The sequence below is a fragment of the Tinamus guttatus genome, unplaced genomic scaffold (genome assembly GCF_059628265.1).
Source record: "Tinamus guttatus ecotype Peru unplaced genomic scaffold, ASM5962826v1 Tinamus_guttatus_pri_ptg000548l, whole genome shotgun sequence".
Lineage (NCBI taxonomy): Eukaryota > Metazoa > Chordata > Aves > Tinamiformes > Tinamidae > Tinamus > Tinamus guttatus.
The window spans coordinates 1,368,909-1,393,780 of NW_028289082.1; the positions used below are offsets into that span (position 1 = coordinate 1,368,909).

The window sequence follows — 24,872 nt, forward strand, 5'->3', positions numbered from 1 at the left end:
AAAATTTACATAGTTTTCTCCCTTTTTTCTTTTTAATGTAACACAGTCCTGCCCGTCTCTAACACTTCCCGTGCTGTTTCCATTGAAATGTTTCCTCTTACCGGCAGCAACATATCATTTTATCAGGATGCCAGGAGATCATTTCCACACAATGCCAGCAGATGTAATTTTCTTAGATGCACACACAGTTCATCATTTAGATACTAGATGACAAGGTGATCGCAGGGTGACTCTGTAATGCAAGTTTGCTGTTTGGTATTTTGAATTCTCAAATGATAAAAAAAAGACTTATCAAATATAAATATCTTTAAGAAAAAAGTAACAAAAGTGCTACATATGATCAAGGAAAACAATTCCATTAGTTTCTGCTACTTAAAGTAGGTTTGCTTTACAAATATTACCACATCCATTATCAGTATGGCTTCCAATTATTAATTAAATTGCTCGTAGCAGTATAGCTTTCTCACATCTTAACAAGGACAGAGTAAAGAGAACACAAAACATTCACACCCCATTTCTCAGGTAAGAGATCCTCCTGCCTTTAAGCAAACCCCAAAGTCCATTTTTTTTAGAATATTTATGCTACGATGGTTAATTAGCACAGGTCAGGTGCAAAAGGTCTCCAATCAGCTTTCAGGCATCGGTTATACCCAGATGTGTAAAAATTCACTCACCCATTTTACGACCTTATTACCTTCCTGGAAAACATTGCTTTTGAGAGTGGCAACGTGGGGAGGGGACAGAAAAGGTGAGAGGAAGAAGAAAACGTGAAAGCGGTAATGACAGATCGATAGAGTCTAGACCTCTTCTGAGCAGGCACTGCCAGCCGTGCCAAGGACCCAGCAGCGGTTTGGAGGAGGGGACGGGTGTCCTTTAGACATTCAGCTCATTTTCCACGGGATCCCGGGCTGCACTCGTGGTCCCAGAGGCAGAAGGCAGCGCTCAGCGCTCCGGCTCGCGCGCGCAGAGGGTGCCTGCGTCGAACACGTGCCCAGCGACCCCAACGGGGGGTGTTTCCAGCGGGCATTCTCAGCACAGCACCCGAAAGCAGATCAAGTCACTGTATGAGCAGGGAGGCACGGCTTATTGCAGCTGGAAATCACTTATTCCCAGGCTGAAGTGGGGTTTCTAGTGTTCTTTTTACTCTCTGTTGATACTCCCAATCTGGTGTCCATCGACCCTGTGCCACTACCTCAGCTTGCATCCTTTCAGTCTCGGAGAAGGAAAAGCGTACAGGCTATTTTGTTTTCTTTTCTTTTTAAACACCACGTCTAAAGGTATCCAAGGTTTTAAGTGTAGCCTAAGACCTGGAATTGAGGGCTGTCTAAAATACCTGGAAGCACTTTGAATGCTAAGACAGAGCAGCAAGATTTGTTTTTCTAGCCACTGGGGCTGGGAGAGGGAGGTTGGTTGGTTGATTGATTATTTATTGGGAATTAATACTGAGAGAGTATATGCAAAGGCTGAGGGCACCATGCCATCTTCACAGAACAAGACCCTAACAGCTAACTGACGTACAAGAAACTGCAAAGTTATACTGTAAGAACACATATTAAGGACCGAGGAAAGTCTGCTAAGGTGCTACGTCTAAAACTAAGTTACTTCTTGCTTGGACCCTCCCCCTTCTCTGCATCAGTCGTCGTCTAGAGCCTCTGTCTTGATCTCGTTGGCTCCTTGCCGGGCCAGGGCCAAGATGGTGTGGTTTACGGCTGCCATCTCCACGGCTAAAGAAATGGGGTCCTGGTGGTCACTATGGCTAGTGCTGTCGTCCTGCGTGGGCGGAGAGGAGAAAGAGAAGAGGCGACGGTTACTGCACGAGAGGAGGACGCGGCGGGGGCGACGCGACGCGCGACGGGCAGCGAGGATGGGCGGAATTGAGCTGGGGTTCCCTCACTGTGCAGGCTGAGCTGGGCCAGGGGCGGCCTCCCTGCTTTTGGCCAGGAATAAATTCCAGGGGGTGAGGATTTGGAGGAAAACATTGAATTATGCAGAGAAAAGTGATGCACAACGTATGACAGAAAAGCAGGCTCCGACAGGGCTCAGTGCCCGCTGCACGAGCTCAGGCTGTGCCGGCATTTTGGATACTGTGCCCAGTTGTGCTCAAAAAAAGAGAAAAGACATAATAGAACTAGCAAAGGTACCGAGAAGGGCAACCAAAACGAGCAGGCATGGGATGGCCTCCATAGCAGCAGCCTAAATGCACTAGGATTTTAGCTTGGAAAGGCAGTGGCTGGTGGGTGATACAGTAAATGCTTCCTACAAATAATTAGTGCGTAGAGAATTATTAGTCAGCACCTCTCACATTCTAATAAGGAAGGACCTCGCTGAAATGGTTAGGCAATGATGCCAGCGCAGCCACAGAAGCGTCTCTTCAATTCTCATCCTCTGGTTTTGGGGGAAGCCCAAAGGAAAAATGGCTTTAAAAGGAGGCTGGGCAATTCCCAGAACATCAGTTTACTGGCAGCCACCAAAAATGAGAGGGTGGATCCTATGGAGCTACTAAATTCACAGAGGTGTGGGGAAAAGCTCGGTCAGGGCAGCCTGGAAACCTCCCAGACCGCTGTGAAAACAGCACAGCGATTCCAAGGGGGGCAACTACCAAAAGCCAAGGACCTGGGTGACCATTTCCCACGTTCAGAGGCCGCTGAAATAACTGCCAGGTATTTTTCCATGTCGCCTTCATTTCTAAAGAGCAAAGTCTCTCTGTGATGATGGGGAGCATATTGAAAACGGGGGCCCACATGCCATGTGTATTCTCCTGGGACTTTGGGCAAAATCAAGGTGTGTTTACCCCTCTCTAAAATGGGGTACTGACACTCACCACACCATGACCTTGCTTTGTTTTTTGTCCAAGAAAGGAAACGATAAACATTTATCACTCTTCCAGCAGCCATCAGGTGATGAACTGGCAAAATAATCTATATTTTTAAGTTAAGATGGCAAATGCCGAGCGGGACAGAAAAGCCAGGACCCTGAGGGTAAAGTAATTCATCTATCTGCAAGGAATACAGGGCAAACGTGCGATGTGCACACACAACACTAAACATGCACACGCACCAAGATCCTTGGGGTAATCCTCATTTTGGCAAGAAACAGTGAGAAAACAAGTCCTGCCTTCTGCAGTTTTAGTCGTTTCGTTAGTATTTGGGTGAACTTTGTGTTTTGAGGCTTACCTAGAGTTTAAATGCTACTGTAGGAAAGGGAATTTATGGTTTTAACAGCTACGGGATATTAAATGGTCATCAGGATTGCCTGCCATTTAATCCGCTTTGTTTTTAATGCCTAATTTTACTTCAGAGAGGAGCCTAGCTAGGTTGCTGAGCAAAGTAATGTTTAAGGGCTCTAAACAGAGATTTAGGAAACGTTAAGATTCGTTTTATTTCTCTTTTCAAAGTATTCTGGCTAACGCACAAAAGAAAAATATAGTCGGGGTGTCTAAATAACAGCTCATCCGAGGATCCCGCATCTGCCCGGCAAGGAATGAACTCTGCTCGGCGGCAGCTTCCAAACATCTGACAACGGTCTCGGAGCAGCCTCATCATCTACGGCCAGGAAAAGGCTGGTTCCCCCAAATCTCCTGGTGATGACCTATAAAAGGGGCCTAAATACCCACCAGAAGTGGAGAGGCTGGGGAAACATCACTCCAGGGCGCTGCCTCGCTAACAGCAGCACCTCTCGGAGCAGGAGACCTAGCAATTTCTTCCCAACAAATCCATTAAAACCAACCAGCCCACCCCGGGTGCTGGGCATAGCCCCGGACACAGCTACCACCAAATCCAGAACCAAGCAAATGAATCGTTCAACAAGGCCACCGGTGTCAAGCACACACAGCCCTGACGGGGTTGGCCGACACTGACACCTGAGGGAAAATTGGGAAGGGGGTGCAATACCTGTCAGGAAGGTGTGTGGAGGAAGGGTCACCAACTTTAGGGTAGGTGAGGGCTCAGAGTGCGGGAAGGGGTATTCTTTTGCTAGAGAATTTAAAAAAGAAGTTGCTGTCAAGGGTTAAAAATAACCAAGAAGAAAAAAAAATAGAGAAGAGGCAAGAGTTAAAATGCAAAAAGGAAAAAAAGACAGACAGATAATATGTAAACAACCCAAATAGTGGCACATGGTCGCAGAGCAATACGCAGTGGGTAGGGGACAACTACGTGTCAACCTTGAGGTTAGCAAGTCCTTGCCCCCCTCCCTTCGCCCTGTGTCCATCAGTGTCCTGGGGACGATCCGGGGACGCTCCCGAAAGGCACTCGGAGATCCCCGCTGCACGGAGGGTGCTCAGCCCCTCGCAGGAGGGTGGGCAAGGGTGACACGGGGGACCCTAAGGGGCTCGCCCCCCTACTCATCTGGGTGCCAGATAAGCAGCTTAGAGGAGCTGTAACCCAGGCTGTGACGAAGACATTTCTGGTGGAAGGGAATAAGAGACGCGAGCGGGACCCGCACGCCCGGGTTGGCGGTGCCTGAGATTCCGGGACACCCGTTCAAGCCCTGAACATCCTGAGGGCGAACGGCTGGGACGGTGCCCGGGGTACGGAGAGCTCGGGCTGTGCGTGGTGCCCGGGGTGACTTAAGGCTCTCCTAACATTTTTCATACATTGCGTGTGGCGTGAATGGTGTAACTTGCTTGTTTGGAGCAGATCCTCCTGTCTTCTTCTACCTTCTCTGCTTCTCTGCCTCCCTCTGAACATCTTCCCTCCTCCTCCCCATTGCGTACTTGCCAAGTGTCCTGTTGTATGACAATAAATCCGTGTGGGTCAATGCTGGCTTCTCAACGCGTGCAAACAGGGGAGCTGTGCGCTGCCGCCTTCCCCGTTACATTTACACACGAGCAAAAAAAGCAGCAGAAATTCCATTTGCAAGAGCAAAGCCTCCCCCTCCGGGGCCGCAAGGACATTTACCTGCTCCGAGTAGTCGTTGCCATCGACGTCGTCGCTGTTGGAGTGACCGCCCGGACTCTGTACATCTATTCCATGGCTCTCCAGGATTGCTGCTTCTTCGAAAAAAGCAAATGGATCCCTAATTTATCTGATGCATTAGAGTTATTAAAAGCAACTAGTTCTTTTTTCAACAGGTTGGAAGAGCAGGAGCAACAGAGTAGTTTCTTAGCTCTCCCCTTTACTCTGCAGTATTGGTAAGTAGCCCAGGTGCAGATACCAGCTTGCCTGAAAGCCTTCTCTGCATTAATTATGCCTTGTCTTTCTCATTTGATAGACAAGTTTTACTTTTAAAGAATACATTTAGATGAAATCTCAAAAACATACTTGAAATGCTGCAAAAGGAAGCTTTTCTTCTGGACAAATGCAGAAAAGACAACGTTAGCTTCTGCCAAAGCCACCAGCAAAAGACCACGACACTTGCTTGGCAATTGCAAAACCACTGGGTAGCAAACAGGGATCTGGTTCAGGTATATATGGCAAACTCAGTTCTGCCTAGCACCTACGGAGGTGCAAAACACCTTGCAGGTATTACAGAAATGTGCTGAATCCCAGTAGCATGATTTGCTCTCATTACAACATTAGCCATGCTAGAAGGTGCCTCCTTACAGCTTCAGAGAGGCTCCTGAACCAGCAGGCCCAGCTCTGAAGTCACTTCTGTTCCAGCCTGATCTTCCAGCAATATTTGGAGTTTGCTCCAGCTCTTTGTCACTGTGTAACTGCACAGAAAGCGACGAGATGTCATGGGTGTAACTGGAACAAGAAGCTGGTTTGCAGGACACCTTTGGTGCTGATGGCTCTATCAGAGATGCTAAAACAACTCATCTGGACTGTTAGATCCCTGTGGGATGGCAGGGAGAACAACACCCCTAGGTTTTAACCGAAAAAAAAAGCACATTTCAGGGGAACTCGGGCACAAGAAAACCTAAAGCCCCATAAAAGCTCTTCACAACAGCCACTTTTCACTTAAACTGCATGTTAAGGTAGCAAACACGCAATATTCTCCAGTTCCCTTATTTCCAATGCAGATATGCTGAGATTTTATTTCTCATTTTATCTGGGATACCCAGAGGGGCCTGAGCAAGGGGAATCACGATTCTCCTGCCACTGCCAACAGTCTATTTTTGGTTTTTAAAAGTGGTCTTCCAGCAAAACTTTATACCAGGTCCATCTTTCCTGATGATTTTATAACTGCAATTCCTACTTGCATTTTAGAAAAGACCCGGAATGGCGAGAATCTTGCTTTACAAATCGCTCCACGTTTCTCTGCAGATTGCCATAGCTGCTTGTACCATCATTAATGCCATCTTAATAATTCCATCTCTCCCACAGGAGCTCCTAACCCCACGAGCAGGCGCTCTGATACATTACCGATATTGGCTCGTCTCTTGATTTCCTTCCTTCTGTTGGCAAACCAGTTGTACACCTTGAGGGAGGTAACTCGCTCCAGGTCCGATAACTTTTTTCCTGAGAAAGTAATGGGGAAAAAAAAAAGAAATTACAGCATCGTTGCTCCCTAGGTTCCAGAGCCCGAGGTGCATGGTTAACTCTTGAAATATAGGCAGTGTTGAAAAGCAATAATAACTGAGAATCAAGTGATTTTTTACATGAACCAGAGCACTGTGCACGGATGGTATGGTGATAAATGCCAAGGTAGGATGCTCAATGTAGCTGCATCCTCCGTGGGGATGAGGATCCCCCGTTCTGGCTGCTTATCCTAATTTGCTCAGCATACAGAATGTTCCTCTAATTGCAACACAGGCAGCATGCACCAGCCTGCAAACTTGCTTAAGTAAGGAGAGATGGCACGAGTGAAAGAAAGCAAACTCTGGAAATAGATACCCAGACTATTTCCTAATGCCTTGCATTAGCGCTGCTCAAAAGATTTTATCGATCCGGAGAAGCCGCTATCAAGCAGCTTGTTCAAAGTTGCTAAACCAACCAGAGACTGAGCCAGGACTAAAATCCCGACCTCCTCGGCGCTCTACTGCTTGATCATCCCGCTCAGTGGAAAGGCAGGAGGCAACGGAGAAAAGCTGGAATGGGGGAAGTTCTGACTAGATATCAGGAAAAGCTACTTTGCTTGGAGAGGGCTCAACACCCAAGCAGAGACCTAGAAAGGTGGGAGAAACTCCACTTTTGGAGATATTCAAAACTGAGCTAGACAAAGCCCTAAACAAATTGATCTGAGCTGGCATTGACTGACCAGATGGTTTCCAGGGGTCGCTTCCAATCTAAACTGTTCCACAATTCCGTCCTATCCTGGGACTGTGCTTGTGATCAGGAGTCATGCCTGAGTTTTCATTCGCATTAACTTTTATTCTAGCAATAGATACTGTAAATAATCTAAGTTCTGAAAACTGTGTAACTATTGGATGAGTTGAAGTGAGTAAATGCAGGCAGTAAATGCAGGCGTGACCACTGATACCTGAGCCCCATACTGAGCACTGAGGTTCCCCTCTCAAACATGACTTCTCCAGGAGCAGAAAAAATGCAATTTGTTGACAAAAATAAAAGGTCCTCTATTAACACAGACTCGTATTTTGCAACTGGTGGAAACGGGGATTTTAAAATTGCACCGACTTTCATGATTCATCCAAGTTGGGCAGCTCTGAACGACAGGAGCCACAGAACGATAAAGAAAAAATCCACGACTAGTTGAGGGCGCTCTATAGCGAGCAAGCGCCGCAAAATGAGATTTGCTGAATTTAGCAGGAGATACTGAAACCTAATTGCGTCCGCCTTTGGAAAGGACACCACAATCTGCTCCTCACCTGGCTTTTGGATAACTGCATTACAGGCATTTGCAATTTCTTCTCTCTTTGCCTCATCGGGATATTGATTCTCATTGAAGTAACTGCAAAGAGGGGAAAAAAAATGTTTTTTTTTTTTCAGAAATCAGAGCATGAATTTCCAGAGCAGCTTCACTAAAAGGTGTCAACTGGTAGTTTATGCATCACTATTACAGAGGTAACACAGACACAACAAATTTTGCATTAAATTAGATAATATCTGCACACTACTCATACCTACATGGCAATTAAAAGCCTCCCAAAAGAAAGATCCCCTGCTTAGGCAGTATGCTGCAAAAGAAGGAGCTCTTCAATGTGTATTTTGATTCACTGGTTAACGGAGGCTTTCTACTTCTGACACTCACTATACCAAACTGTAAGTTGACTCCAAAACAACCTTTTAACAGAAAACTTTTGCAAGAATTTTTGTACATACACATATTACACAGGTGCACTCTGGACAGACACAGAATGGTGACTGCACCAGTAAAATCACCCAGTCATACAGCAGGATTTCTAGAATCAGTCTAGTATTTACTTCCAAAAAAAATTCCCCACAACTTAAAAGTTTTAGATTACCACAGAACATACCTAAAGTACAGCATTTTAATAACATTTTTTTCCAAATAATTGCCATTTTATTGTATTTAATATGCGGTAAACATCTTATAAAAGCTAAACTCTTTTCGGTTTTATTTCATTTAAGCGCTTTACAAATTTTAATGCACTGATTTACATTCCACAGATCTTATCGGATCTGCATCAAAACCAACAAAATGAGCCCTGTTTACGTCACCAGGCTCTGATAGGCACCCGACCAGCAGGGACTACTATATTTTTCTGTGGCTTGTCTATAATACAGAATCCAAAGAGCTCTTTGATCAGCGTTGATCAGTAACAGGGTCTTGGACAGTTGCTGCATATTTGAAAACAAAACATTTTGCTCTATTTGAAGACACTTTAGCAGGAGGCTCACAAAGATGCGGTGCTTCGTTATTTTTCTTCCTTTCCCTCTTTCTTATACCCACACCGAACGCAAGTCAACTTGCATTACCAGAAATTATATTATATTATTATATTATTGCATATAGGGGAATTATATCCTTATTTTCATAGTGGATCAGCCTCAGCACAGCTGCCCTGGTCCATACAGCCACCCCTTTTGCAGAAGTTCTGCTAATGAACAACCCCCTATTTCACTTCCAGCTAAATCAACTCACTGCAAATACAAATTTTGACCATTCGATTTGTTCCTTGGCAATATTCCTAGTCTCTGGGCATGATATTTTTTAAAGTATATCCTTTCCTCTTTCAAATGGATCATTCCTTCTATTCTAATATCCCTTAGAAGGGATGTACATACCCCTCTCAACTTGCAAATTTCTGTTTTAAGAAGTTGTGTTCTGTATAAAACTTCTTTTCCAAGACCCTAAAGTTGGGAAAAGAGACTAGAAAAAGCTCTTTCTAGTTGTACCAGTTGCTTTGTAGTAGCAAAACAGAGAAATCCGCTCTCTTCACAGAGCCAAGATCTTCTCCTCTTTCTCTTCAATTCTGCTAGCCACAGCAGCTATTTTTTGGATGGCCTTCCTGAGCATTATCTCAAGTGTCAGAAGTCTAGAACAAACACCATAAAACTGTAAAATAGGAGAAATTCAGAGATTTATACAGTGAAGCACTAAGAAAAGAAGGCAAAGGCCTGCTCTCATTCTCCATTATGGGTCTTGATCACCTGTGGTCGCCAAGCAGGGACATGATTTCTGCTTAAGAAATGACAGAGATGGAAAAAGCAAGAAAAGCTCAATATTTGAAGGGCCAGTTCTCACACTGATGAAGGAAAGTGAGACACCAATTAACCAAGAGAAGAGGATCCCAGCGTCTCTGGTTCCCCTCCTCTCTGCTCGTAGCGGAGCACGATGCTGGTAACAGGTCCCCGACCTCCGCGTGCTGTTGCCGGGCTCAAGCACAAAAACAGGACACGTTTATTAATAGCAACAAGACTTAGGCTGAAGATTAGAGTTCTCTGCGATAACAGGAGAATTCCCCGTGATGGAGCTGACTTTTTCAGAGCAGGACAGTGAATGAGACAACTCTCAGGGCAAAGGAGGAAAATTTTGGGGTGTATTGAGGCCATTGTTTTTTGTGATTCGGACTAATTTCAACTAAACAGTAATTTATATCTTAAAATGCTCCCCAAATCCATAAATAATAAACATTTTATTTGATTGAATCAGAATTTATTTTCCATCATTTGAAACACTGCCTCTATATTCAAAGACCGACTTCTCCTCTTTTAGTAAATGTCTGCATGTTCCTAAGGAGAAAATTGATCCTGCTTGAAAACCTGGAAAGGTTTTGTCTGCGGCAAGTTTTGAAACCCTGTTTTATGAAAAAACACTAAATATCCAGGAAGGTTTTAGGCAGCTCTCCTGGTAAACAGGTCACATTCATGGCTGACCACAAAGTGGATCCCAAAAGGAAGCTTGGAGGGAACAACCCCAGCAGGTAAATTCAATTTCTGTAGTCAGAACCATTATCTCAGTATTTTCTCTCCTCCACCTGCTGTTTTTTTTTGTTTTTTTTTGGTTTAAGTAACCAAAACCACCACAAGACCTCGACCTTTTTCACCCTCCACCTCCAAGTTCTCATATACATGCCCTGTTAACACATCACGTTCGTCTCCCTTGACTTATTTTGAGGACATGTAGGTGATACATGAGCAAAACACAATGTTTCAAGGCTCCCAACATTTCTGGTAAATGGGCAAGAGCATCTATTTTTAAAGATAGGGAAAGCAAGACAAAGAGTTTAAGAGGCTTCCACACTGTTTCAGTTTGGTCATGCCAAGTTGTGAATCTTTGGGGCTCATGAGACCATGTTCCTGCTTAGAAACGGCAACCAAAGCAGTGCAGCCCCAGGTTCCTCCTAGGTCTCCTCGAGGAGAGAGGAAAGAAGCCAGGATGCCCCAATTCCTCTTCAAAACTCCAACCCCCTGGGCTGTTCCCAGTCTGGAAGGAGCAGCTACCAGCTGACCACCTTCAGTGAAGGCCCCAAATGATCATCTTTGTAGGGAGTGACAGTAGAGGATTAAAATGAGAAGTGGCCAAATGATTTACACGAGATGAGAATCCATCCGGCGGGGGAGAACGTGGATATCCTTGAAGCGGGTTCATTTCAAGAACACTGACGCCTAGAAAATGGCAGATTCAGAGCCAATCTCTTTCATTCGACTCTACAGCTCGCGCTACCCAAGTTGGGACATCCGAGGCCTTCGGCAGCGCCCGCAGTAGCCCCAGTGCACAGCGATGGGAGCAGGGGTAGCTTCACTGCTTTGTCATGGGGCTAGATGAAAAAATCCACAGCAAAGGCTTCGTTCCCAGCATGACATCACCGTTTTAAGCTTCAAAGTGCCAAAGTGATTCAAAGTATCGACGCTCTGAGGCGCGACGGGGTGACGATTTACAGCAGGTGGTTGGTAGAGCAGAACTGCGCGCAGTCGAGGTGAGGTAACTCAGGTAGGTGCCCGTGGGGGCCATCTCACCCCAAAATAAGTGTTAATCAACCCAAAAAGGGGTCGCGATCAACGTGAGTCAAGAACAGATGGGTATTTATTGAAGAAGAGCAGACCTGACACAAGCTTATTCCTTCGTCCAGCTTCACCTTTGGGCCTCTGCCCTCTCAATTCCATTAATCTGGGAAGCATCCGCCAGCGAAATACGTGGAGGGATGCAGGGAGGTATGGAAAAAACTACTCGCCCATTCCCACCAGCTGCCATCTCACCCTGGTGATGGCAAGAAGATACTCTGGCCACCAGGGACCTGCAAGCTGGCCTGCAAGCTGCTCCTTGGTCGTTGATGAGATTGCCTGTAATTTCAGCTCTCCATCCAGCTTCCCTTCAAACAGACCTCTGCTCTCCATGGACGAGCTGCACAAAACACTTGAATACAGTCACCTATTTTGCCCCTCATTAGTATATTTATCAAGGTGGTATCACCCGGCAGCAAGAGGACTTTGTTGCAGTCTATATGTCTTTTAAAAGCATTACTATTCCGACTAGCAAACTGATGAAAATACATTCGAGTTAGTCCGTCCTCAGTGCCTGAGGCCACCTCTCTGCCCAGCAGGAGACAGGCTGCCAGAGAAGGGAATCCAGAGCATAATCTCACCGGAAAGCGTAATTACTAGTTAATTTCTTAGCAAATATAGGACAAGATTTTACTTGTTTTCGGCGAGGTCAACAGAAGGTGCCATCCATTTTATCTGCTAATATTTCTATGGATTCTATAATGCTGGGATGTATAGCCAAGCAACCACCATGTCCGCACTATAGCAAAGAGCTGTGGCTATTTTAGAGCAAAACTGAAGCACAAAGATACCCACCCCATGGCCAAGCTCTGACAGAGCTCCAGATTATCCTGAAGATACCATCTTCTCTTTCCCCTGGGCCTACAAAACATAACGAAGGGTCAAGGTGATACCAGGAACACCTGGTGAGGCCCTTGGGAGCAGACGGGCTGGAGTCCAGGCTCTGCTGCCTGCCCAACTACAACCTAGACCCTCCAACTAGACCCTCCAAAAGCCAGCGATGGACACGGCTGCTACAGCTCTTTCCTGCTTTCACAGAATCACACACACAATTCCAGAATGGTTGAGGTTGGAAGGGACCTCTAGGGATCACCCAGTGCAACCCCTGCTCCAGCAGGGACACCCAGAGCACGGGGCACAGGGGGCATCCAGGCGGGTTGGACATCTCCAGAGAAGGAGCCTCCACAGCCTCTCTGGGCAGCCTGTGCCAGGGCTCGGGCACCCTCACACCAAGGAAGTTCTTCCTCACATGGACATGGAGCTGCCTGGGGTTCAGCTTGTACCCGTTACCCCTTGTCCTGTCACCGGCCACCACCGAGCAGAGCCTGGCCCCATCCTCCCTACATTCTCCCCTCAGCTACTTGTCCATGTTGCTCACATCCCTCTCAGCCTTCTCTTCTCCAGGCTCAACAGGCCCCGCTCGCTCACTCTTTCCTCACACGACGGCTGCTCCAGTCCCTCCATCACCTTCGCGGCCCTGCGCTGGCCCCTCTCTAGCAGCTCCACGTCCCTCTTGTCCTGGGGAGCCCAGAGCTGCCCCCAGGGCTCCGGGTGCCTCCCCAGAGCTGGGCAGAGCTGTCCCCTCAGTGCCATCAGTTAGCTGAGGGGTTTGGGTAGGTTCATGCATTTTAAGGAGTGAAGAAACCACCGTTGCTGCTCTAGCTTGACTTCTTGTACCACAGTGACCAAAGGTCCTCAGCAGTTCTGGCATGAAGCCCACACCTCGTTTGACCTAACGAGATATCCAGCCCCATGGTAAAAACTGGGGATTTTATCTAATGTAGACTCTACCAAAACCTTAGATAAGTTTGGTGACCAAATTGTAAGAATCCAATAATTAATTTTAAGGAGCCTCTGTACCTTTCAGCCTTATGCTCTAGGAAGAGAAGACTTTTTAAGCTTCATACGACAAGAGAAGTTTCATTCTTGTACTTTTTTCATGGAAAATGCAAATCCAGAGGAGAGAGCTAAACAGGGCTAGATCACTTAAGACACATGTAAATTTTAAACACTATTTCACACCTTAAAATTTGTGTACATAAACTGCACAGTCACTCAGTACACATTAGAAAACTCAGACACAAGAACTGACTATTTATCCTTGTTTTACAAATCAGCAGTTAAACTCAGAGATGTTCATTTTACTGACGTTTCTTAGCAGGAAACTACTCTGCAATTTTGATTAAAATGCCAGAACTACACCTTCCTCTGGAGTACATAAGCCTGTATGACCTTCAAAGTCACCACAACACAAACTCGTTTCTAATTTCTTAAAAATCACTTTCTTGCTATTTTGACAGCAGTCTCAAGCACGAACACAATCCCATCAAGCTATTAAAATGATCTCCAAAATTGTTTAAAACCAGAATTGAGAGTAGATCTGAACTCCTCATACTTTCAAAAGATAATCTATGCTTCCTAATCTATAGCACCCTACTGTTGAGATAATTAACAATTAAAAAAAGAATAGTTAAGACATCGGAGGTGGTGATTTACTCTTCCTTGTAATTGGATTTGGTGATAAGAATATTTCTGAAACACCACAACTCTTCTGAATAGAAAGACTCAGGAGTTTTAAGCAATTTGAAAGACACAGGTACTTTCTGCTTAAGACACATTGAAGACACAGCAGATAACGGCTCCAATTTTATGAGTGTCTTTAGGCTTAATGGTGGTGCAGACTCCTGAACCCAACACACATACCAAATAGCTTACAAAATAGAAGGGAAGAAAAAAGACGACGCATTTTTTTTTTTTTAAAGTCACCAAGGAAAAAATGCATTAAGGCCAAAAAAAAATTGCAAATTATTCTGTAATTTCAACAACCAGTTGGTGTGAGGATACAGCATTTTCAAAGCTGTGCCTAGCAGGCACCTAAGCATGAATAAGAGTGTGTGTCACGCTCTTTTCCTTACTTGTAATATTTGAGATCTACACACTACAAGGCTATTTACACGCCTAAATCCTTTGGGCTTAACCCGGTGACAAGCAGGACCTTTCCAAAGTCAGCTGTGAAACAAACACTTGGTCCAAAATGCTGAACTTTGTACAGAGGGAGAGTTATTAAAGCTACACCCTCTGGATTAGCTGCTTCTCCCAAAGCCAGCAAAGCTACGGGAGGGTCAAGCCCATGGATGAAGCGTCTCCGAGCAGCGATGAGAAGCTGCAACGATCAGAGTCGGCTCTTCAGGACCTCTCGCATGGAACATGGAGAACATCCTTCTGGTGGGATGCACGGGAACGACCATTGCGGTTATCACTTGCTAGAGAACAGAAGAATCCACGGTTTTAGTTGGCAACGCGGTTAAATAAAGTGCTAAATATATTACTTGGCCTCTACATTACTCAACCCCAGACCTCATTCTCTTCATGTTTTCAACAATTTCCTATTGCTACTGGTTGCAGCGAAATTTCACTCAACAGCACTAGGTTTTCAGTCTCGCTTTGTCATCAGTTTCTAAAATGGAAAAAACACCAACCGTGAGACTTGTTATAAAGCTCGGGATGAGCTGACAGCCTCCAATACACAACTGAAGCACTAGTGCTTCCTCCCAAAGACTTGCACATTTTCCCTTTTGGTTTCCAGGATAGGACCTGGATAAGCCCAGCTTAGCTCAGGAGGGCTTGGACAACCATCACTCTTGCTGCATTTACAGGAAGTAAGATCAAGGGAAGCAATAAGAAAATCCTGTGGAAGTCGAAGGAGCAGAGAAGGGCCAAGAGTTGCAGCATATCCAGGGCCCCAAGCCAAAAGCTTCCGATCTGGGGGTCATTATCTTTATTTTTCCTCGTGCCTGGTGCCCTCAGATCTGGAGGAGAACTATTACTGCGCTAGGCGTTGCACAGACACAGAGCAGACAAAAGAGATTTCTTTAATTATTTCTAATATCGATCTCTGCCACAAAGCCCTCGCGATCCAAACACGGCCCAAAAGAGGGACACGAGCCCAAGATTACAAGAACTAATGAATTAGCAGGGGCCAGCAGGGCGGTTGATGAAGCTACTCTCATGCCAAGGTTGGTCTCATCAGGTTCTTTGTAGGCTTCCTGACAAAGGAGAGGCTTGAGGAGGGTCAACAGCGAGAAAACTTTGTAGATGCTAAAGAAACGGCCCTGCCAGCGAGTATGGCAGCAGCAGCAGCTCTTTTTTTTAATGCTATTTTTATATTTTTTGTATTATTTTTATGTTATTATTCTCTACAGATTATTCAATGATCATTCACTGCGCAAAGGGACAGCAAAGAGGTGAGTTTACAATGCAACTTTTTAATTGTTCCTTTTTCCTTCCACCTATACAATTGTCTAGCAAATAATAAGCCCCGGGGACTCCAAAAATATTACTTTAAAAACAAAAAAGTTCCTATAATGCTATTTTCAAGAACGCTTTCTACAACCAGAGCAGAAACCCCTGCAGCATTAAGGGACACAATTTCACAATATTTCTCCCAGGTACTATGAGAAAAAATTGCAGGTAGGAGAAGAGCAAAGTTGAGAGATACAGACAAAAAGGAGCTGCAGAACTGGCTTTATCTGGAAAAAATATATATATTCTTATCATTTGGGATTTTGGTACAGCAAACCTCAGGGCCAAGGGGAGGTTATGGCTTATCCTACAAAGGGTTTGGACAGAGGGGCAAGAGATGGAAGTCAGGATTTATTTTAGTTAACTGATCCAACAAGAACAGGGACATACCGGGCTCAAACAGCAAGAAACTTGGATTTCCAAGCACTGCAGCAGTATCAGGCTCCCAACGGGCTTCTGTACCCTTGGCTACAGCTGTTTTTAAGATAGAGGAGTTAATCAGTTTCTGAAAAGGATATAATAAAGGTTGATTGAAACGAGAGAAGCTGGCCACGCTGAAACAGGAAGTCCCAACCCAACACTCCAGTGATTAAGAGAATATCAAGGAGCATTTAGGAATGGAAAGAGCGCCGGTCTAGGTACATAATAAGCAACAAATTAGATGACTTTTTTTTTCCCCTTCTATATGTTGTGTACTTACTTTGCCTATCCTGCTTTTCTTTTTGTTTGTTTAAAAAGAAATCATATTTTAAAGATTATTTGGAACAGGTCCATATCTTCCATTCTGTTGATAGAGCTGCTCACAAAGAGCACAGTATTCCCAATTCAAAGTTATACATGGCATAAAAAAGGGAAATAAAAGAATAAGAAGGCCAACTCTGCTATCCTCGACTACCAAAAAGTGAAATAAAATGAAATTAAAATCCTGATCAAAAAGGACTTAGGGCCCGACAGTGACTTTTGTGGTTAAAGTGACTTACAACCAGGTGCACCATAGTACAAGGTGAGAAGGTACCGACCTGTTGGCTGATCCAGATTGCTCAAGATGTTAATTCTACAGTGCCCTTAAGGAGGTTTATTCCATGCACAGGGCAGGTAAATCTCCCTGGTCCTTCGAGCTCAACTCGGACTTGGAGGGATATTTGCTGGCAGCTCAGAGCTGTCCAACTTCTCCTTAGGAGTTCAAGGAGATGGAAAAAGAGCCAAAGGGGGACGTTAAGTCCAGGCAAGGAAAGACGTAGGCAAGGAGAGATAAAAGGAGGGAAGAGATAAACAAGCAGCAGCCTGACACAACTGTATCAATTAAATGATCTTGGCAAGGTAAATGCAATGTTTTTCTTGTTCTTTCTCATGATACTCGGTCACATGAGGCCTCCAAATTTTCAACAGATTTTAACACATAAAACGGAAACTAGGTGGAATAAGGCCTCCTAAAGTACCCTCAGGACCTTAGTATGGTCTAGTAGGAATTGGAGTTATGTGAATAAGAAGAATGTCCATGGCTTCAAGAGAAGGGTTTGGCAAAATCTGGCGTAGCAGAGAAGAGCTTTCATCCCCAGCGATGCGTGGACACGTAGGAAGAAGGACAACCCATCATCATCATCACCATCATCTGCGTTCTGTCCCACCCAGCAGCATCACTTAGGTGCCAGGGGTGGCACAAGCCTGTCCCAAAGTCAACCCTTGTGCCAGGGCCAAGAGATGTTGGAAACTGCATCTTCAACAAGCAGGGAGAGCAAATGCTGCAGCATCTAACCTGCTCTGGAGAAACCTGGCAGGTCATTGAGGCTAGAAAAGAAACCCCATCCTTACAACGAGGCTTTTGGCACTGGGCAGCGCTGTCACGGGTCAGACTGAGAACGTTCCTTTTGCAAAAGCTCCTCTCGGTTGTTTTGACCTTGGCAGATGCAAAAACGTTACCCGGCATCTGGAAGGACTTGCTCCTCCCCCAGATCTTTATTATTTTTAATGAAAAAAGAGAACAAAGATACTGAAAACACCTAAACTCTCTGACAAAGACGAGAGCTAACAGCAAGTAACAAAGAGCCAAAAAAGCCAGATTTCCCCAATCTCCAGGGGCTTAATGAAGTTAAACCTCCTCCTGCGACTCCTGACTAACAAACACCTTTTGACAGAACAGAAAGAGCTAGGGGGTAAAAAAAAATAAACACGACACCTGATAGTTTTCCCAGCGTTAAGTAAGATCAGGTATACCAGGACCATCAATTTTAAGCGAATTTCTCTTAATTTCTGTGGATAATGTGCTTAGGGACCGGCTGTTTTTAAAGTTTTTCCTAAGGCAAACCTCCCCGGTCAGGCAAAAGACCCTCGGCTCCTCGCATGCTGCTCGCCCAAGGACGTGGTAGATGTTTTGCAGAAAGGTTCAAGGCCACCCGCGGGCTCGAGGAGCACGCGTGGGATTCCTGAACCTCGTTATCCTGATGAGAAGCCGACGCTCCGGCTCCTGCCAAGACTGGAGCCTAATGGCAGAGCCCGCAAGACTCGACTTCCTGCTCTGCTCCGGGCTCGGGAAGGGCGAAACGCGATGAATCCCGAACTCCCGTCTCCTCCCGAGCCTCGCGCAGGAAACCGGGATCCCCTGGGGGGCCGCTATTAAGGTTCTGCTAGAAGACATAACTAAGAGTAATGGGCTAAAATTAACTAAGAAAATTTCCTAACTGAATTGCAGCAGCTAATAGAGCCCTGGCTCTCCCCGGGGAGGCCGAGGAAGCCCCGGCGCCCGCGGAGCTGCGCTCAGAGCCCTCCGCATCGGAAGGGTTTCTAATAACGCGGCAGCGCCGAGTCTGCCCGGGGCCAGGACCATGTGCAGGGCCCAGCGCTGCCCTCCGGGCACCCAGAGCCAAGATGGGAAAGGCCAAAGCTTCCCAGGTCCACCGGGATACTGAATTGTTCGGAGCAGAATTTACACTTGCTTTACATTTCTCTTTGCATAAAGCATCTATCTAAAAGGAAAGTCCAGAATCGCTGTCTTGGGATTGAAACTCAGCTGCCCATCACATACGGTTCTTTAGCAACCATTTCCCTGAAAAAGCAGGTAAACCCCAATGTCAAAACACAATTAGAGGAGAAACACAAATGCCGTATTAAAAAATAATAATAGAAAGAGACATTAGAAGAAAAACAACCCTGAGGAAACTTTCAATTTCACAGTTTTAATGAGAGGGGTTGGGAAGTAAAGCAGAAAAGAAGAAAAACAACTTTGGGATGAGATGTGACGGGGAGGAACACAGAGCTGAAGCGGGCACAGGCTTTTAAGTGTAACCCCTGGTTTGGGGCACACGGCTGCTGTCGGTTCCCGTTCCTCAAGGAACGTCGGAGCCTGCGGAACGCGGCGCATCCCACGCGGAGGCGGCTCCGGAGGGAACGGGTCAAGGTTGGCATCGCGGCCCCGCAGCGACAGGGAGCTGGGGCTGCAGCTCAACACAGGACTTCGCTTTCTGCAACTACTGCTCCTCTTAACCTGCAGATCATGAATATTCCAAGAGGTAACAGGGGAAAAAAGCAAAAATCAGAAAGGAGACGGAGGGAGAAAGAGCCCTTCCGAACCTACTGTCTGAAACCTGAGCCTGGTGACTAACACACTATCCCGGGCTATTTTCCAAATATAAACAGTAAATTTGGAGAACTGAGCCACAGAAACCACGAGCAGCATTCTGGAAAGCCAGTATCAACCTAGAGTTTCTTTAATAGGCATGCCCTGCATACAGACACGCGTGTACATTAGCCCTTTAAGTGTGTATGTGCTGGCCTTAACTCTGATCTTCATTATATCAGGATGGCACTAATACAATAACTAATTGCACTGGAATTATTGTTGAATTACATCTTCAGAACCAGAGAAACTCGCCCCCAACCTCCTCCTCCTGCTCCAGTTCACGGACCTCGTCCTGAGCAGCGCGGGGCCTCTCCAGCTGCAGGGTATTTGTCTCTCTAGAACAAACTGCCCTCAATTTTTCACCATCAAATCCAGATTTTTCCCTTCAAGACGACCTCTCAACCCGTCCGAGCCGCCGGCCTCACCGCATCCAGCTCAACGAGCGGCCCAAGCCTTTGCTCCTCACCCCAGCGGTGCTTACACAGCTTCGCTGCAGGGTTTTAGGTTGTAGGAAGAACCACCTACCATAAGAGCTGTTAATACCCAGAATTAACCCTCTTATTCCTAGGCATTTGCCTAAGTCACCTAAGCCAGGTCTAGTTGCGGGAAGCTCCTTTTCAGGAGCCAGAGAGCACGGAGACGCGTTGCTGGTCATAAGTCTCTACCCATGGTCAAAACTTGATCTGTTTGGGAGAAAAGCAAACTCCCAGCTGAAGGCAGCGAGGCCACACACAACACCCCGCACTGTCCGTGGGCCAAACGCTGCTTCTTCCTGACCTCAGGGCATCCTGCAGGCCCGATCCGACCTCCTCCATGCCGGCTGCTGCTGCGGGCCGCGTTGCTGGGCTGCCTGGAAAACTCTAAAAAAAAACTCTAAAACTCTAAATGAAATTAGTTAGCGACTTCCTAGGGCCCCTTGGAGACTGTTTTCCGCCCGCTGTTGCAAAACTTGCCCTTACAGCTCAGCTTGGCTTATTAAAGCCTAGCAGTTAAGCAATCACATTCCCAACCTGCTTTACGGGGCGCTTTTAGTCATACGGAGGTTTTAGGGCAGCTCTGGTGAGGATCTAGGTCCACCAGGACCCAGCGAGGGCTTCACAAACTAATATTGGAGCTGGGATCAAGGCAAAAGTCTCCACTTAACAGCACAGTCCAAAAGACCCTGGGAGCCAAGAGAGCACAAGGCAGGATGCAGCGAGCAAAGTGAAGAACAGGAAAGAAGACAGAGCCCTGCAAAGCCCCTCTAACCCGCTCCAAAGCCCAAGTGCAAGCGAGGGGCTGGGAAAAGCTTCAGGGATGCAAAAGCAGATCCTAAAAATCCGTTGCCTAAAGGCTTGATGGGATCTGTGAGGCAGGGAGGAGGGCTGCACACATGGGAGGTTCCTGCCATGCTAAGGCGAAGAAAAGGCAGGCAGAAAACTCCTCCCAGCCATTCAGCCTTTAAGGAAATAAGCATTCATCCCTAAACTACCTTTGAGCCCTTCCCTGTTATCCAGTCTGCTCCACAAAGGAGAGATTACAGTAAGTAGAGAGCAGGGCTGCAGGGCTGAGGAGCTCTACTGATCCCTCCGCTCCGCATAACCATCCACTCTGCTCCCTGCTGTTCCTAGCTCAGGTAAAAGGGCTCTAAGAGCCTGTTTGGACCAGGAATCTCCTGCTCGTTAGGCAGCCTCCTGCCCTTCTGCAGCACCTGGAACGATTCTGGTGCTGTGGACATGCCAGGATTGAATACAGAATAACCTGATGTGTTAACAAGGAGGAATTGGGAACGGGGAGAGGGCAAATGGAGAATGGAAGGGCTGCAGAGACCCCCAGTGAGGCAGAGGCTGGATTCAACCAGAGGGAAAGGTTGTCTGAAAGCAGAGTTAAGCACCAATACTGTCAAAGTGAGCTAAGGCTCAGGGGCTACAAGATACAGACACTTTTTAAGCAAATAGGCTGAATTATCTCCTACTCTGGAGTCTAGAACCACATGATTACCCCAATCCTGGTGCCAAAGCACATCCATGAAGACGAAGCTGGTGCTCAGCAGAGCAGGAAAAAACACACTTAAAGTTGGCTTTAAAATGTCCCAAGAGACCTACCTTTCCATAACAGCCAGGCACTCCTTTCTCCACGTGAACCGACTGCCTCGCCGTAGTCGGAAGGTCCCAGAGGTAGCTGTGACTGGGGGAGGCGTCTGTCTCCACTCGGGCTCTTCGATGGGGACAGGAGCGGGTCTCATGCTTAACGTAGCCCCTGGGGACAATAAATACTGTGTTTCCTAGGGGACTAAAGAGCCACGCTCCTTTTCTCACTCCTGCTCGTGGAAAAAAAGACAAGACAGATGATGAAACCATTCAAACTAAAAATAAAAATAAATAAATAAAGCGAAGCATCATTAAGAAAGACACTTTCAAGATACATAAAGTCAGATAGAGGCAGGTTTCTATTTCATTGCAGAGCAGTTGCAGGGAGCTAAGTGCAAGTTTATACCACGGTTATTTCAACGTGTCCAAAAGGTTGATCCTAGGCTGAGTAAATACTGGAAATAGCTGCTGTGATAGAGGGCCACGCCGTGAGCTGTGCAAACGAGCAAAGCCTTTGAAAGCAGATTAACATCACACCTCTCCTCTTCTGCACCTCTCCCATGGCTACACTGCTCCTCTCGAGGAGCTAGAGAGCATCAAGTGAGAGAGGGAACTTGGCAGGAAAGGCCCTTTACAACTCACCCCTCACTCCTTCCACCACGGTCTCCCACTTACTAAATCAAGCCCGAATGCAAGACCGATATTTCATATATCCGTTGGTGAGCGTGCCTGGAATGGGACATTAGCAGGTAGGGAACAGAGCCGGGTGCAGGGCCTTGCTCTGAATGCCTAGGATTTAGGCATAAGAAATGTATGTCCAAAAAACAACCCTGCTCGTTTAATTCTGGCTCATTTGATTTACAACAAAGCAAACGGGGTTAAGGGAGCTTCAGTTTCCAACCATAAACAAAGTCCTCTGGTTAGAAAGCAAGGAATTAGCTATTTGCGCATTCGGCTGTGTCCTTGTCCCGAAATGCACGGGAACATTTTCCTTGCTGCAAGGGTTTGCATCTGCGCAAGGCTGCAGAGCCCAGAAACACCCTTCCCTGGGAGAAGTCTATAGGCTATGGAAGTCTATAGGAAGCAAAGCCTTTACCTTGCACACAGGGGATGGTGCCTTTTCCTACCTCCTGCCTTTGGAGCACAGATGACTCCCAGAACTTTACTCAAGTAGACAGTTTTAGTTCCCAGCTTACATCACATACAGTTTTAGTGCCACTCCAAGTATTTTCCACGCTGCCAATCTACTGGACGGCCATTTCAAGGAAGTTCCTTATCTATCCCTTCAGTCTCTGCATAGCTTGGGGGTCTGGAGAGTACCATGTTCCTAGGCTTTAGGTACACTTTAAAATTGGAAATAAAAGAAAAAGAAAGTGTTGGTGGGAAGAAGACTATTTTTTTCTGCACTGTCTTGGCAAAATAGCCTCTCCAGATGAGAATTTGGAGGGCAGGTGTTATCTCTGCCTGGTCGTAAGGAAGAGCTCTCTGAAACTGTTTTCATGCACTAAGGAAAAACGTGAGGATCAGGGATGCCCAACATCAGGGCAGGAGGTGTTTTCTCTAACAATTTTCTCTAACAATTTTCTAATTTTCTCTAAATCAGGGTTTGACGGGGAGGAAATTGCAGGTGGGTTTTAAGAAGAGACGAGTGGTGCCCAGGCCTTGAAATTCCTCATGGCAAAGGCTTTCCTCCTCTCAGCACACCCCAGATACTCATCCAAAGGAAAAGGTGCTGTTGGTCTCAGGACTGTCCCCTGCACTTGCTGCTTCATTGCTGCGTGGGACGGCTGCAGCCCTGGGCCATCTCCCAGCTCCCAGGATCTGTTCAGTAGCAAGTGCCTGCAGCAAGCACCTACCATACATTATCCTGATAAGAACAGATATCCCCCTTCAGCTTAGCCAAACGGGCCTGACATCACATGAAAAACAACTTTCTGTTACTACTAGATTTGAATCAGTAGCCGGCGCAGCAAAAGGTTCCCTACAGAGCTCATTGCTTAGATGGAAGGATCAGAGAAGGGACGATTTTCGGTGAGGCTCTGTAAAACAGTAAATCACCAATAACATTCCCTGTGCAAATCTCCCAGGATATCCAGCCCCTGATTTTTGTTTTTTTCTCCTTTTTGTAAGCTTTGCTTTTATAGCTAAACAAGAGCTGCTGTGGGAATAACACAAGAGATGCTACATCTTGATAAGAACTACCTTTCTTTTTCCCTTTTGTTCAAGGAGAAAGAGCACACGGTTTTCTCCAAGGTGACCACAGCTGCCTTCCTGCGACGAGGCTGGTAGAGACAGAATATGCAGCTTGCATGGAAGCAGCCTGCATCCATCTCTGCAACTTCAACACATCCTTTCTCGATGCCAGCTTCAGTTTGCAGCACAGAGGCAAAAGAAATGCTAAAGTTACCTCATAACAAATGTCCCACACGGCCCAAGACCCAGTGCCAGCTAAACTAATCAGGCTAACTATCAATGTACATTTATTTAGTTACGTATTTTTAAGCCACGGCTCCTGAAGAATTAATCAGAACGCTACAGGACTCTTTGCACTCATAAACTGGCTTCTGAAACCTATACTATTTATCTCCTGCCAAAATGCTCTCAGTCTTCCACAAAACACAACAGATATGGTGCCTGTCCAAAGAAATGCCCAAACTAAATGAAAAGCGTCCCTATTAATTGGATCAGGGAGCTTTCAAACACTAACATTGAGCATCGACTTCTTCCCCTCAACAAAAAACAGCCTTTCACCCCAACTGGCAAGGGTTTCCCGAAAAAAAAAAAATTTACAAGTCTTTCAACATCAGAATTCACAGCATTGCTATTAACTCTACCGGAAAAAAAAAACAGATTGGGACGTTTTTGAGCAGCAGGGTTGCATTCAGGAAGAAAACAGGCTGTTTTCTGATCCACGACGCTCGGGTCTCGCTGGTAACGCTCCAAACTGCTGTTTGAAGTTCTCTGAAGAAGCACCGCCAAAGATAGGAGAAACAGAGAAAATATCCATGCAAAAAAGCCATCAAAAGCACGCAAACAACAAGGAGTGTATTCCAAAGGCTGAGGAAGGCTGGTAAGTAAGGAAAGCTACAGCGTGGCCAAGTCCCCTCTGCACTCCTAACATCTCTAAACCAGCCATCCTAAGGCTCTACAAAATGAAGGTTGGCAGATGAAGGGCTGCTTGAGGATGATTAAAAGCATCATACAGCACCACTGTATATTTGAAAGAAGAAATTCTATTTTGTATGTATTTACAGGGCTTTTGTCCCTCACACTCCTGAAGAAATCCCTGGCTGGGTGCAGTGCAGAACTTGTGTAGAAGATGGTCCCTGCTGCAAGGACCTTGAAGACAAGGTGGGTGAAGTCACACAGAGGGAAGAGTCTTGTCTCTATCTGGAAAGCAAGGGGCAAAGTTGCAACGATTTGTTAAAAATCATATAGAAAACTTGGCAGAACGAAGGGAAGAGTCCAGGTCAGCCAGGTGGTCTCCGGGCCTCTCCTCAACTGGTCCTTGCTTTCCCCTTCACAAGGGGATTGCACTGGGTTTCTTAGCCCATCAGAACATTTGAAGGGAAAGTTTCC

The 24,872-nt window shown here is 46.2% G+C and overlaps 1 protein-coding gene across 8 annotated transcripts in view; it reads right to left on the reverse strand.

Moving 5' to 3' along the window:
• Nucleotides 1-1,370: 1,370 nt before the first annotated feature.
• HMBOX1 (homeobox containing 1) overlaps nt 1,371-24,872 on the reverse strand; it is a 77,890-nt gene continuing 54,388 nt past the window's right edge. For 3 of the 8 annotated variants that reach the window (XM_088534381.1, XM_088534375.1, XM_088534376.1), the window contains 6 exons: nt 21,309-21,462; nt 7,706-7,788; nt 6,303-6,398; nt 4,896-4,990; nt 4,592-4,723; nt 1,371-1,770 (listed from right to left, as the gene is read on the reverse strand). In XM_088534381.1, the coding sequence (XP_088390507.1) occupies nt 1,633-1,770; nt 4,592-4,723; nt 4,896-4,990; nt 6,303-6,398; nt 7,706-7,788; nt 21,309-21,462 (698 nt within the window). In that variant the 3' untranslated portion in view covers nt 1,371-1,632. Of the gene's footprint in view, nt 1,771-3,653; nt 3,972-4,591; nt 4,724-4,895; nt 4,991-6,302; nt 6,399-7,705; nt 7,789-21,308; nt 21,463-24,872 lie in introns of those variants that run through there. The other 5 variants (XM_088534378.1, XM_088534380.1, XM_088534377.1 and 2 more) reach the window with 5 other exon arrangements.